This window comes from Chlorocebus sabaeus, chromosome 1 (genome assembly GCF_047675955.1).
Source record: "Chlorocebus sabaeus isolate Y175 chromosome 1, mChlSab1.0.hap1, whole genome shotgun sequence".
Classification (NCBI taxonomy): Eukaryota; Metazoa; Chordata; class Mammalia; order Primates; family Cercopithecidae; genus Chlorocebus; species Chlorocebus sabaeus.
The window spans coordinates 117,266,492-117,281,892 of NC_132904.1; the positions used below are offsets into that span (position 1 = coordinate 117,266,492).

The 15,401-nt window shown below is 34.7% G+C and overlaps 1 protein-coding gene across 4 annotated transcripts in view; it reads left to right on the plus strand.

Moving 5' to 3' along the window:
• LOC103248666 (tubulin-specific chaperone cofactor E-like protein) overlaps positions 1-15,401 on the plus strand; it is a 165,423-nt gene that overhangs the window by 22,631 nt on the left and 127,391 nt on the right. For all 4 annotated transcript variants that reach the window (XM_038005084.2, XM_038005083.2, XM_008021228.3 and 1 more), the window contains 5 exons: positions 643-782; positions 6,662-6,843; positions 8,151-8,407; positions 11,736-11,862; positions 13,368-13,484. In XM_038005084.2, coding sequence (XP_037861012.2) covers positions 643-782; positions 6,662-6,843; positions 8,151-8,407; positions 11,736-11,862; positions 13,368-13,484 — 823 coding nt within the window. The remainder of the gene's footprint in view (positions 1-642; positions 783-6,661; positions 6,844-8,150; positions 8,408-11,735; positions 11,863-13,367; positions 13,485-15,401) is intronic.

Consider the following 15,401-nt stretch of genomic DNA (forward strand, 5'->3'; position numbering starts at 1 on the left):
TATATTTTTAAAGAAGGCTAATTTTCATAAGGGACAAATTCTGTAGGGATATGAAATGGAGATAATTGATAGACAAGAGTGAGAGAGATTAGAGTTCTGAATGGATCCACTTAAGTGAGGAAGATTTCTTGAATGATACAAACTTAACAGAAGTGATTTAGTAGATTAATGTTTAAGATGATTTTCAGAGGCACAAAATATAAAGATACACATCAGATAGAGAGAAAAGAGCCATCCAGAATACTTTGGAACTAAATTTAAAAAAGAAAGAATTGAGGCCTGTTAGAAAGTACTGGTAGTCCACACATGAATTTCATGGATCTCTTTTTCAGATGATAAGATGATAGCGTGGATGAGGGCTCTGTTGTTGGTAATTGAGATAAACAATCCTTCTATGAGTTAAAGCCTAAAGGACTTTTTTTGGTGGTACTGGTGCAGTACTTCTGAGCTCCTCCTGGGCAATAACTGGGTGTCTCCTCTTAGAATTCAGTACCCTTTGGTCCCATTATATCCTGTATTTTCTAGATCCTTGTGTAATTTCACACAGTTTGATTTTTGTTTCTTGACGATTCCTGGGGGCTGAACATAGGTAGGCTAGAATTTGGCTGATATGGAAAGTATTTTGTGTCTCCCATCATTCAGATCGCCTCAACCTCCCAAGTGTACTAGTGTTGAACAGCTGTGGAATAACCTGTGCAGGAGATGAAAAAGAAATTGCTGCCTTCTGTGCTCATGTGTCGGAACTAGATCTTTCTGACAACAAACTCGAAGACTGGCATGAGGTGAAGTTTTTATATTGCTACATTTTGGTGAAAAGCAGCAATAACCCTTGTTTATGTTATATGTTCTAAATTCTGTTCTCACTTGATGTCTATATGGCTTCTTGTTGTCTGTATATCTTATTGTCTGTATGTCTGTATGTCAAGGTGAATAAGGCCTATAATCCCAGTGCTAAGGAGGCTGAGGCAGGAGGATCACTTGAACCCAGGAATTCAAGACCAGTCTGGGCAACATAGCAAGAACCCATCTTTAATTAAAAAAAAAAAAAAAAAAAAAAAAAAGCAAATAACTGACTCTATCTATGATGATTTTTTGTTAGCTTTGTTATTTTTAATTTGTTTTTCATCAAGGTGAAAATCGCTAAGGAAATTCAGGCATCAAGAGGTTCATTAGTCTTTGTCAGCTTAAACTGCTAACAGTGCATTAAATTTTCTACTGTTTCACTAATTTATGCATCCTATGCTCATTCTCTACTTCTACTTCAATATAAATATTGACTGAATGTTCAGTAATGTAAATTTTACTGAAAATTGACATAAAATTGTTGAAACTGAGATTATAAATATATTTATTTTTGTTATTGAAATTTATTCAAATATTTTACAACTTTTCTTATGTTATCAGATCCCTTGGGTGGTTTGACATAACTGATGTGTTGACCTCAGAGTAACTATAAACTACACACATAGTTTGTAAAAGTACACAAATACAGTTTTGTAACATTCTCTTATTATTATATATAACATTACCTACCTGCTTATAACATTACCTGATAGAAGCTACCCTGAAGAATAAGGTTAAAATGTTCTTCCTCCTTGGTTCATTCTTCTGCCTTAATTTGGGCTCTTACTTTTTGATGTGACTTTAGGAAGACTTTCCTAATGGGTTTTCCTGGATCCGGCTTTATTCTGCTTCCGCTAAGCTGTCTTCCATAGTGCTACCACAGACTCCTTTTAATACCTGAAGCATGATTATGACACTGTCCTGCATAGAGGCCTATAGTTGCCTTTCTTTGCCTGGAAACTAAGGTCTGACTCTGTAAGCATGGCTGTTCATCATATGGCCCTTTGCTATTTCTAGAACTTTTTCTCCCTCTTTAGCCATATACTTTTACTTGCAGCTCATGATAAACTCGAAATAAAAAGCTTCCTTGCTTTTATTCATTCTGAACCCACTGCTGTCTTTCTTCTCTTGTCTACCTGGCCACTTCCTATTTATCCTTCAAGACTTGGCCCAAGTTGCTATTCCTCTGTGAAATTTTCCCTGGCTGTCTCACAGACGGATTATCCCAGAGCACCTACAGTATACCAGTATTACCAGTATGAAAGGATTTATCACAGTCAGGTGTGATGACTTGCTTACTTCACAGTTTTCCTAATAGACTATGAGCTTATTCCAAGTGGAGATTTTTATCTTTATTTAAATCATAAGCCCAGCATACCAAGTAGTCAAATGTTTGTTGAGTGTGTTAATCATTAAATGATTATATTTTAAGAATTGCTCAAGGTCTCTTGTTCCAACTTTTCCTGTGATCTTAAGAAATTCACTTAATCCTTTAGAGCTTTAGTTTGCTCATCCATAAGATAGGCTTGCTGATAAAATTAATCATTGAAACACTTAGTAGATATTGAATGCTATACAAATTCTAAGACAGATTTCTTGTTTAAGAAAAACCTATCCATAACCTAGTTTTGGTAAGCTTTTCTTATATTTATCTATTTTATGCCCTTGTTTAATCTGGTAACTGTGTTCTTGGTTATATTTCCTACTTTTATTAGGATTTTAACCAAAATTCTTCGCAATGATTGTCACCTATTTCTGAGTGATTTATTAACATATGCAGATATATAAGGCTATTCTAAAAAATAACTTCTATTTGTATATGTATTTATTTACTTACCTGAACAACTTGTGTAGTTTACTGTTTAACAAATTACAGATTGTGCCTTCTTGGTCCTCTGCAACATTTAATTGCCACACATGCTTTATCTGCACTTCAAATTTGTTTCTTTGGAAATACAAAATTTTACAAAGGTTTTGTGCTTTGACCATGTATATAAGCTTTTGCTAATTACTGGGAACAGTTTAATAGTGATGTAGTTGCTACCTCAGGAGGAAGATGTGTATAATACGGATCAGTACACAGTGTGTAAACTAAGTAATTCAGCATTTTTCTCTGCTTAGACAAAGGTCTATGTTAAATTTTTCTCAAGCCACGTTGACATGTAGCCAGAGGGTCACATACTTATTTATACTGTATTTGTACTCAGTTTGCATATTCCTAAGTGCTCTATTGTCTGTTTTCAGGCAGTTTTCAAGTAAATATTTGTTGCTGTTACTTTCCGGTATCCATTTTCCAATTTATTTTTGTTTTCATCATTCCTTTATTATTTCCTCTTTATCCTTAACTGTAGTTGATCCCAGTCTTCTAGAGGATATATCAGAACGTAGAGAAGGGAGAAATATGACAAAAGAATGTTGATTTTTAGGATTGATTAAACTCTTTGCCAGGCTACAAATGCTTCATAGGTTGCCAGTTTTAGGACATTACATTTCAACCCCATTATAACCCATATATCTGATTACCAAAAAGATAATTTGTCCTTAGCCATTAACGGAATTTATTTCAGCCAGTACTGATAGGGCAATGTGGAACCAGTTGTATAATTTTTCCCTTAGTTTTTTGGATGACCAAGAATATTATAGGTTATGAGTAACTTCTTTTGTAGCTTAATTTGCTGGCTGCTGTATATCCAGAGACTAAGATAAATATGGATGAGAAAAGTAATACTTTTGGGGAGGCAAAGATTTGCCTTCACCCTTCTAAAATTGGGCACCTATGTTTAAAAATAATGTAATTTTTTAGCTTTTGACTTGAATTTTTGGCTGAGTAGATCTTTGTCTGTCCTTTCCCAAGGTACCTTCTTTTTACTCCATTACTTATCAAAACCATTTTATGAAAGAAATTAAACCTAGTGGTTGAGAGGAGGGAGGAAGTAGCCACTCAGGTAAGGTAGAGAATAGCTTAGGTATAGATGACAGATTGATATCTTAAAACCCTTTTCCCATTTTTCTTAAATCTTCAATTTCTTCCTTTTTAGAAGCCAAAGTAAAGGGTCCCCTATTAAATAATAGAATTGTAGAAACCTAAAAGGTGATCTGAGTTCATCTCCATGTTTCTGCACATGAGCATACTCATTCCAGTTGGAGGAGTCTTTTTTATTTTTAGAATTTAAAAAAGAGAAGTCAGTATACTGCCCTAGAAACTCATGGAATGTTTGTCAGCTTTTGGTACTGGGAAATTTTTCTGTCATAAGTAAATTTATCTGTGTAATGAATATTATGTCTTCCTGAGCCTTATCAGTTTGAGGTTACGCAAAAAAAACCTTTTTTATTTCATCCCTTTAAAGAAAATATTCATTTATTTCTAACATTTGTTATTTTTCCTGCTTGAATGGTTAAATTCTAGTCCAGTTTTATCTTTTAGGATATTCTAGAGTTAACAAGTCATTATTCTGAATATTTATTTTCCCTGTGCGGTAATGCCAATGCAGACTGTGGTGATTATGTCATATATCTGCTAGCCTTGGGAAATCTCCCAGAAATTGTTTCAAAACCCTTAAATTGACTATTTTTTAAAGTATTTTCCTCTTTATTATAAAAATAAAATATGAGTGGTAGTAGTTAGCAAAGAGTTTATGTTTTATTTTTATTTAACTGGGGTTGTCCTATAATTGAGTTATTCTTTATGCTTTAGTTGGAGCATATTTCCTGTCCCCCTCCCACCCCCACAAAGAGGTTAAGTATAGCTGGTAAGCATCTTCTGTATGAAAGTTCTTCATATTGGTATTCAGTCATAGAATGCAGTATAGATTGGTTCCTGCATGAACTGTTTAGCTGTGTTTTAGTCACAGACTAAGCTCCAAATACTAGCCATATATTGCACAAATGTTTGGTACCATTTGATTGCAAAAGGGATCAAGCAAGAGGATATGTGCACACTGGTATAAATTCCTTACACTTTAAACAGAAGCCTAGTGTATTTTCTCTAAAAGTCAGCTCATTTCTTCATTTGTACAATGAAGATAAAAATGGTACCCACTTTATAGGGTTAGTGTGTGGAATAAGTGAAATAGTGAATGCAGGGAACTTTTTCTTCTCATCCACTCTTCTGAAACTTCTTGGAATTAATCTACTTCTCACTGATTTTAGAGCTCCTGAACTGAATGTTTACACAGTAGATCTGATGTAAAATACAGGTTACTTTTTCTTTCTACCCATGGTTCTCCCTCCTGGATACTCTTTTGGCATTACTTCTGGAGCTCTGAAAAGGAAGATATTCAGGTCGCAACCCTGAAGCTTGTCCCACCTATGAAGCTTCTGTTTCAGTAGTTATGGTGGAACCTTGGAATCAGTATATTTTAAATTCTGTCAATGATTCTGTTGAGTAGCTAGGGTTGAGATAATGGTTCATACTGTGCTTATGTTCATAATAGTTACATTTATTAAATGATTTAGTGCCATTAAGTTATTCAATAAATAAGTGCCCACTATGCAGTAGTGAAGTAGGTAAGTACTATATCTGCTTTTATAGCGCTTACATGCTATTGGGGGGATGTGGGGAAACAAGTTTCAAAAAAATGTGTCACTTGCTATGCTGAGCACTTTATATGTGTATCTCATTTAATCCTGCCAACAGATGGGAACTGTTTTCCCTATTTTACAAATGAGGAAATTGAGATTTGGAAAGGTTAAGTAACTTGTCTGAAACCACACAGCTGGGAACTGTTGGAACCTCGTTTGAACCCAGGTTTTTTTACTCTAAAACTAATCCTAACTACTCTTTTCTCCTTTTCTTATAACTTTTACTTACAACATTGCCTGGCTGTTTGATGCTTAATACATTTACTGGATATTTAGCATTTATTTCATACTTGTTTAAGCTGATCTTCTCACAGATTGTACCAAATAGTCTTCAGTCTTCTTTATTCATTTTTTCTAGTTATATTTTTGATGTATAAATATGGCATATTGGAAAGAAAAATGGCTCTGAATTTTAAATCCCAGACTTGACCTTTGTAACTATAAGACCTTAGTCAAATTATTTAACATTTCTGAGCCTCAGATTCCTCATTTATTAAAATGAAAGTAGTAGTATCTTGCAAGTTGTTTTGAGAATTTAATGAATAAACTATATCAAAGAGACTAGTACCATGCAGACCAAATAGTTAAGGTCAGTAATGCTCATTTTCTTTTTTTCCTTTTTGTCTACCAAGTTGCTAGCTAAATCGTTGATAATCTTGTTTTCCCTTTCATTATATAGTTATGGATTTTGTTTGCTTTTGAGTAAACATGTTTTAAAGTTTGGTACATCTTTGAACCAAATTGAAACTGTTTTCTAAGTGATTGTGATAATATCAAACTTAACACATGAATTATTACCAGGTGAATTTTAACCTTTAATTAGCCTTAATATTTTGCTAAGAATGAGAGGAAGGAGATATTTAAAGAGAATTATATGAAGTAATCTCAACTCTTTAAGAAATGTCATCAAAACTATCTTTTCTCCACTTATCAAAGAGAACATCACATAGAGCAGAATCAGAAGCCTTTCTAAAGGCAACATAGGAAATCTTCCTTTTTACCATTAAGTTCTGTTATGTACCAGTCAGTTCTGCCACTATTTCATTGAAAGATTAAATTATTTGCCAAGGTTTGTTGAAATCACTTATGTCCCTCTGTGAGTACCGTTACTAAATAGGACTCCTTGATGTAAACAGCCCTTTGCCTGGAGACCCGCTCCCCTAGGCTTTCTTGAGCATGACTGCTATTTAACAGCTCTGATTACTGCCTGATAATGCTTTTCTTTTTTTCTCCTTAGGTCAGTAAAATTGTGTCAAATGTTCCTCAGTTGGAGTTTCTAAACCTGAGTTCCAACCCTCTGAATTTGTCGGTTTTAGAAAGAACATGTGCTGGGTCCTTCTCTGGGGTTCGCAAACTTGTCCTGAACAACAGCAAAGCTTCTTGGGAGACAGTCCACACGATACTGCAGGAGTTACCAGAGTAAGCCCAGAGAGCATGAGGGCGAGGGAGCTATGTTGCCATCTGTGTTAGTACATAGGATTACTGCTGATCTCCCACCCAAGAAATACTAGAACTGCAGATTGAGTGGAGAAAGAGGTTAGAAAAACGAAGTTATTGGAATGAAAATGTGCGGGTAATCTAGTAGCATTTCCAGTGGAATACATGTTCAGTGTTGAGTAGCACCAAGACATGGGATATGTCATCTCTGGGCTAGAAAATACCCCTGAGAAGCACTTATCACTCTAAATCAACTCAGCCTTACTCCATTTTAATCTTCTGATATGAGAATTGAGCCTCAGCCCTTTTCTTTGGGAGGAAAAAGTCATAGTATCACTAAAATGTGTTAGCATTCAGATGATTAAGTACCTAGCTGATCTGATGGGAAAATTGACCTAGTATTATTTTCAATAAATTAAGAAAGAAATTATATTTTAGTCAATTAAAAAATGCTTTATTATGTTTCGTTTGTCTCTATCTTTGTATTTACAAGTAAGTGTGCAAAGGAAATTTAAAGAAGCTGTAGTTTCTTTGACTGTATAAATATGGAAATTCTCAGAGCCCGTCAGAATCTTGTCCCACCCAACTTATTCCATCTTAATTTCGCACTGTCACTCTGATGAGATTGGTTTCCTCACTGCACCCAACACCCAGCATGGCACAGAATGAGCATTTAAGTGCTAGTTTCACTACTAATCATATGACCTTTGATGAGCTACTTAACTTCTTTGAGCTCAGTTTCCTTGTCTGTAAAATGGGCATAATTGCATTTACCTTGCAGAAGTAGGGATAAAATCTGTAATACACCTGGCATAGGGTCTGACACAGGGTAGGGATTCAACAAATGATAGTTATTATTTCTACTTCTAAACATTTGTTCATGTTGTTTCTGGAATTTTCTTCTATGTCCTCTCAACTTGTGGAAGTCCTCCCCTCCTTCAAGGCCATGCATCCTTTCCTGGTTATTCTAACTATAATTTCAATTTCATTCTTATGTGAATGACTATTATACTTACAGTTAGTACTGCTTAATTTAGTACTTAATTAAGCACAAAAGTAATTTCGCACTACCTTACATCATTCTTTGCTATTTCAGTGTGTACTTTATGTTTTGTCTTCCCAGCTATAGTTTGAACTTCAGGAAGACATCTTGGTATTTTCTCCACAATTCCTAGCAGAGTCTCACATATAGTAGGCGCTTGTTTATTTATTTATTGAATGAATGAAAATAGATATAAAGTAGAAACTAAACTGCTTTAAACATGAAATATTTCCTTTTGTCTCTGCAGTTTGGAGGAGCTCTTCCTGTGCCTTAATGACTATGAAACAGTGTCTTGTCCTTCTATTTGCTGTCATTCTCTTAAGCTACTACATATAACAGACAATAACCTCCAAGACTGGACTGAAATACGAAAGTTAGGAGTTATGTTTCCTTCACTGGATACCCTCGTCCTGGCCAACAATCATTTGAATGCTATTGAGGAGCCTGATGATTCATTGGCCAGGTTGTTTCCTAATCTTCGATCCATCAGCCTCCACAAGTCAGGTGAGGTTCAGGCTTGTTCTTATTCTACATTCAAATTAACCTGAGCATATGCATGAAATACAATGAAAGTATATTTCTTTCAGTCACAGTTTTATCTTTTTTAGAGTGAATTTTCTATATGACATGCAGATGCCTATGATTGGCTAAATTTAAGACTTTGATTTTCATAAATGATCTGATAAATACTGAGTGGCATAGCATTACGTTGACAGTTTATATTTTATACATTAAAGGGGTCATGCTATGAACAGAGTGAAATGAAATTCATGTACTGGATATTAAAAGACACAGTAAAAATAGTACAAAGAATTACAAAATAGACCATTTTATCTGGACTTAGTTTAAGGAATCCCAACCTGCTATGTCTTTTCAAATGCTGACTTTTTTAGTATCTGTATGTAATTGATTGTCAGTTTATTGCCATTCGATCCTGTGTATCACAGGAATGAATATATTTAGCTTATTTCTTTTTTATTGATAAACTTTATTTTTTAGAACAGTTTAAAGTTTACATCAAAATTCAACAGAAAGTGCAGAGAGTTTTCATATACCCCTTGTTCCCACATATATACAACTTCCCCCACTGTCAGTGACCCACAGCAAAATGGGACATTTGTACCATTTCAATCAATGAACCTATGTTGACTCGTCGTTATCACTCAAGTCCATAATTTACCTTAGGGTTCACTATTGGGGTTGTAAATTCTACAGATCTTCACAGATGCGTATTGACACGTGTCCACCACTGTAGTAACATTCAGAATAGTTTCCCTGCCCTAAAAAATCCTCTGTGCTCCACCTATTTACCCCCTCAATCCTGGCAACCACTCATCTTTTTACTATCTACATAGTTTTGCCTTTTCCAGAACGTCATGTAGTTGAAATCATACAGTATGTAGCCTTCTCAGATTGGCTTCTTTCACTTAGGAATATGTCTTTAAGTCCTCCATGCCTTTTCATGGCTTGATAGCTTATTTGTTTTTAGTGCTGAATACTATTACATTTTCTGGATGTACTACAGTTTATTTTATCTACTCACCTACTTGCTGAAGGACATCTTGGTTGCTTCCAAGTTTGGGCAGTTATGAATAAAGCTGCTGTAAACATCTGTGTACAAGTTTTAATACGGACATGAGTTTTCAATTCATTTAGGTAAATACTAAGGAACATGACTGCTGGATCATATGGTAAGAGTATGATTAGTTTTATAAGAAACTACCAAACCGTCTTCCAAAGTGGCTGTATCATTTTGCATTCCCACCAGCAGTTCAAGAGTTCCTCTTGCTTTACATCCTAACCAGAGTTTGATGTTCTCAGTGTTTTGGATTTTGACCATTCTAATAGGTACATTGGGGTATCTTGTTTTAACCTGCAATTCTCTAATGATGTATAATATTGAATGTCTTTTCATATGCTTGTTTGCTATCGGTATATCTTCTTTGGTGAGGTGTCTATTCAGGTCTGTGGCCCATTTTGTAGCCAGGTTGTTTTTTATTCCTTATTGCTAAGTTTTAAGGGTTCTTTGTATATTTTGAATAACAGTTCTTTCTGAGATATGTCTTCTGCAAATACATTCTCCCAGTCTGTGACTTTTTTTCTCATTCTCTTGATATTGTCTTTTAGCTTATTTCTTTTCTTTTCTTTTTTTTTTTTTTTTTGTTTGAAAAGGAGTCTTGCTGTGTTGCCCAGGCTGGAGTGCAGTGGTGTGATCTCGGCTCACTGCAAGCTCTGCCTCCTGGGTTCACGCCATTCTCCTGCCTTAGCCTCCTGAGTAGCTGGGACTACAGGCACCCACCACCACGCCTGGCTAATTTTTTGTATTTTTAGTAGAGACGGGGTTTCACCATGTTAGCCAAGATGGTCTGGATCTCCTGACCTCGTGATCCGCCCACCTCGGCCTCCAAAAGTGCTGGGATTACAGGCATGAACCACCGCGCCTGGCCGTCTTAGTTAATCTCTTAAAACACCTACGTGATTAGAAATAACTCTAACCTACAACTGAAAAAGCATAAACTTAGTTTAATTTACCATAGAGGTTTTAAAAGTGGGAAGTAAGTTTTAAAATCCAGTGTTTTGCACAAAGAAGCTGTTTATTTCATACCTTGACACCCTTGAGCTAACTATTCTTCCTCCTTGTTGGAAATGCCATTCTAAAGGATGAGGATAGTTGTGACTTGGGATAGTTATACACCAGAGACCTCCTAAATTGCTCCTCTGTCTTTACCCCTGCTGAAGGTTGATAAAAATAGGATGGGACTATGTTGTTCTCTGAAATAGACTTGATGCATTGTGAAATTGACCAGCTTCATTATTATAGAAAAATTTTTCCTATGTAGAAGACCTGCCTGACTTAGAAGTTAAGTATTGACTTGGAGAATACATGTTTCTCATAGCTATAAGAAGAGTTTCATTTTAGGACTAAAAATCTTAATTTGTTACATATTCTCCTTACTCAAAGGTTCAGGTTTTTGTTTTTGTTTGTTTTAAATTTTAGTTCTCTCTCTCCTGTCACCAAATTCGTAATACAGTCATCCCTCCATATTCATGGACTCTTCATGCATTCAACCAACTGCAGATCGAAAATACAGGGGGAAGAAGGGTAGTTGTGTCTGTACTGAACACGTACAGACTCTTTTCTTGTCATTATTCCCTAAACAATACAGTATCACAATTATTTACATTGTATTAGCTATTAAAGGTAACCTAGAGGTAAAGTAAACAGGAGGGTTTGTGTAAGTTATATGCAAATACTATACTACTTTATATAGGGGACTTGAGCGTCTGTGGATTTTGGTATCTGTAGGAGGTCCTGGAACCAGTCCCCCATAGATACGAGGGACAGCTGTATTTAGTTTCCGGTTCTGTCAACCTTGCCTCATTTTAGAATTTTTCAGGTAAAAATTTGAGTATGTTAGTATCAACTCTGATCAATAGTTTTATTCCATGAGTCTATATTTGAATGAAATAAGTTGGTCACATAGCTTTCTTTAAATTATGTAATCATGGCATACATCCTGCTTATTGATGAAACTACCAGTGACCCCTCTTTATAAGTCATTTTGGTAGAAAATGAGTAGATGAGAGGATGTTAGACAATAACGCTCTTCTTTCTTAACCCCTGGATCACAGAGGTGGGAGAGGCTATGGGGAAGTTTTTGTGGTTTTAACTATGTTCTACTCTTGCCTTGGATAAAGAAAACTTTCAGACCATTTAGTTTATGATCATTTTTAACATTTCAGAAGTTATTAATTGAGCTAATATTTTTGCTATGCTTCTTTTCTTCTTTGTGTGCATCTCTGGATTTACTTAATATATTTCTCAAATTAGGTTTGCAGTCCTGGGAAGACATTGATAAGCTAAACTCATTTCCCAAACTGGAAGAAGTGAGATTGTTAGGAATTCCTCTTCTGCAGCCTTATACCACTGAGGAGCGAAGGAAATTGGTAATAGCCAGGTCTGTTGTCCTGATTGTTTTTGCTTTATTTTTGTGAGGCCTTATTGTTTCACTAAAGGATTAATGCACTATTTAGTGGAAGTGCACTATGAATTTATTCATCCTTTGAGCAGACTGTGCTTGAAGGAGCTGCCTCTGTAGCTCCAAATCCTGCTGAAAAGGAATGTGAACAGTATGATGAGGAAAACATGAAATGTAGTTGGGCTGCTGACACCACTGAAAAATTTGTCTACAAATCTGTTTTTATGCTTTTTAATACTTAGAATATTTGAAGTCCTATTTGGGGTCACAAAGTAAAAGTACATACAGTAGGGAATCATTTCTATTATGGTTGTCCTTATTTTCTCTGTTAATGTATTGATTATTCAGATCGCAAATTCCTGAAACTTGGACTGTTTCATTTGTGGAAAACTTAAGAGAGCAGCATCTGCATTTTCTTCTTGAATGTAGATTGACTTAAATATGACCACCATTATTATCTTCTCTCTAACTCCCCTTACCTTTTGTGTCTCAGCCGCTGCCTCCACATAATTGGGAATTTCCCATGAGTATTTATTTTTGTATGAACCCTTAGCAGAAATAAGATTTGGGCTAAAATGCAAGGGCCATAGAGCTTTGCTCTTTTTCTCTTTGTATACTATACATAGTGGTTTTGAAAGGGGAACTATAGGCTTTAAGGTTCTCTAAAGAAGAGTGGTTCTTTAAACAGGTTGTTGATCTTTGTGACAAGCTAATGCCTAGCAGATCCTTAATGCTTTGTAGTTGTTAACGTACACATTAATATCTTTCTGAAGAAATAAATGTGAGCATACTTCTCTTTGAAGAAGAATACGTCTTGCAGTAGGTCTTGTGCTTTATTTTCTTTACACAATTCTTTTGCAAATATAATAAGTTAATTTTTGAATTATATAACCCAGTTTTACTGACTACTCTCTAGACTGGGCTGTTTAATATGACAGCCATTAGCTATGTGTAGCTATGAGTACTTGAAATATGTCTTGTCTGAATTGAAATGTGCTGTAAGGGTAAAATAAATACTGGATTTCAAATATTTTATATGGCTAAAAATGTAAATTAGCTCATTTAAAAATATTGATTACATGTTGAAATGTTTATATATTCTGGATACATTGGGTTAAATGAAATATTAAAATTAATTTCATGTGTTTAATTTTTATTTTTTTAAAATGTGGCCATTAAAGAATTTAAAATTACATATGTGGCTTCATTATATTAATCTAAGTTGGACAGTGCTGCCTAGAATCTTGTTTTGAAAGGGGAGGTATGATTATGAAAGTTCAGTGTCACGTGAAAGTGAAATTCAATTTTTTTTGTCTTTTCAGTTTAGACCACTTTAGTTCATGTCAGTAGTTGTATACAAATGGAACTACATCAAATGTGTCCTTTCAAGAAAATGAGACTGGCCCACAAGCCAATTAGTTTCTTTCTAAAGCTAAATATATAAGTATCTTAAAATATGTCTTTATTTTGGTTTTAACTTATAGATTGCCATCAGTATCCAAACTTAATGGCAGCGTTGTTACTGATGGTGAACGAGAAGATTCTGAGAGATTTTTTATTCGTTACTATGTGGATGTTCCACAGGAAGAAGTGCCATTCAGGTAAAAAATTCCTCATTGGCCAAACACTTTAGAGCGTGGTGATGACAGTTAAGAACTCTTGTGTTAGAGCAAAATGTAATCATTTGTTATTGGACCCTTCTTAGAGAACTTTGTTAAAAAAAATTTTAAAGAAAAGGAAGAAACGCAAGAGCAAACCTATTTTATCTCGTTTTCTACAGCATATTTCTTTTAGCTTTGCACCTGTATTAAGAATGATGGGGTATTTGACAATTCCGGTAGCTCCTGCTGCGTACTCCGTATCATTGATTCCTTTTTGATCTTCTTTTTTGGGGTACATTTTTACCTACCCCTCAAATTAGTCTGTTCATTCATGTTGGATCTGCTTTTAGGATATACTAAGTTCTCTGGTTAGGAAGATTTGGCAAATGTGCAGTAAGTTCACAGAATATGAATATGAGAAAAGGACTAGAAAATAGACTCTTGAGGAAATATTAAAGGAATTAGGATGGTGAATATAAAGAGAAATGCTGAGGGCTAAATTAGTAATTAACTTTAAATATATGAAGAGTTAATAAATGTTGTTTAATGAGGAACTAACTTTAATTCTGTAAATGTAAAAGGAAATGTAGCAGGTATGATATAGGCAAACATACAAGAAAAAAATTACCCCCAAAACAGGTTTCTGGGTATTGGTAACTAGGATTGGTTACTGGAAAAGTTATGCACTTTTCTTCCTTAATGACTTTAAGGGTAATATGAATACCCATTTGACTGGAGGAGTTTTAGACAAACAGCCTGAATGTCAGTCACGTTAGTTGTTCTTTTGGTTACAAAATGCCTGTGACTTTAATTCATTCTGTGATTCTAATTCATTCTTATTGAATATGTCTATTTTTCCCCCCAAGTTGTCTCTTGTTTATAGATTTTAAGGAGGTTAACATTCTATAAGTCTCAATCAGTGCCATATAACAAGACTTTGTGGTATTATTAGTAGTGTTTTAAAGCTAAGCATTTAAGAATATTAGATGAATTAAGTAAGATTTTTAAGGTAACTTTTAAAAACTATCTGAGAACAACTAAGTAGGGGAAAATAGATACTACTTTATCATTTAACACAACCTAGGTATATTAGGTTAAACCAGATGAAATTTTATTTAGGTAAAAAATGCTTTAATATGTGGTTTCATTTGGTTTAATCTAACATATTAATGGATTTGTTAGATTAATAAATAAAATAGCTTTGAGCATAAGTCTGTCATTACAGTTTATTTAACTTCTAGTCTACTACAAAAGGTTTTTTGTATATAGACAGACACACACGTATACATATATATACATGTACATACATACATGCGTACGTACCTATAGTCATCCATTGCTTAATGATAGGGACATGTTCTGAGAAATTTATCGTTAGGTGATTTTATGTTGCGAACATCATAGAGTATACCTACACAAACCTAGGTGGTATAGCCTACTACATACCTAGGCTATATGGTACAGCCTATTACTCTTAGGCTATAAACCTGTACTGCATGTGACTGTAATGAATATTGTAACACAATGGTAAGTATTTGTGTGTCTAAATACATCTAAACATACAACAGGTATAGTGATGATGTGGTATCAAAGATAAAAACTGCTATACTTGTCCAGGGCACTTACCGTGAAAATCTTGCAGGACTGGAGTTTGCTGTGGAAGAATCAGTGAGTGAGTGGTGAGTGAATGTGGAGGCCTAGGACATTACTGTACACTACTATAGACCTTATCAACACTGTACACTTAGGCTATACTACATTTATACAATTTTTTTTTCTTTAATAGTAAATCAACCTTAGCTTAGTTTAACTTTTTTACTTGATAAGCTTTCTAATTTTTTAAAACGTTTTGACTCACATAATAACACTTAGCTTAAAATATAAACACATCGTACAGCTGTACAAAAGCATTTTGTT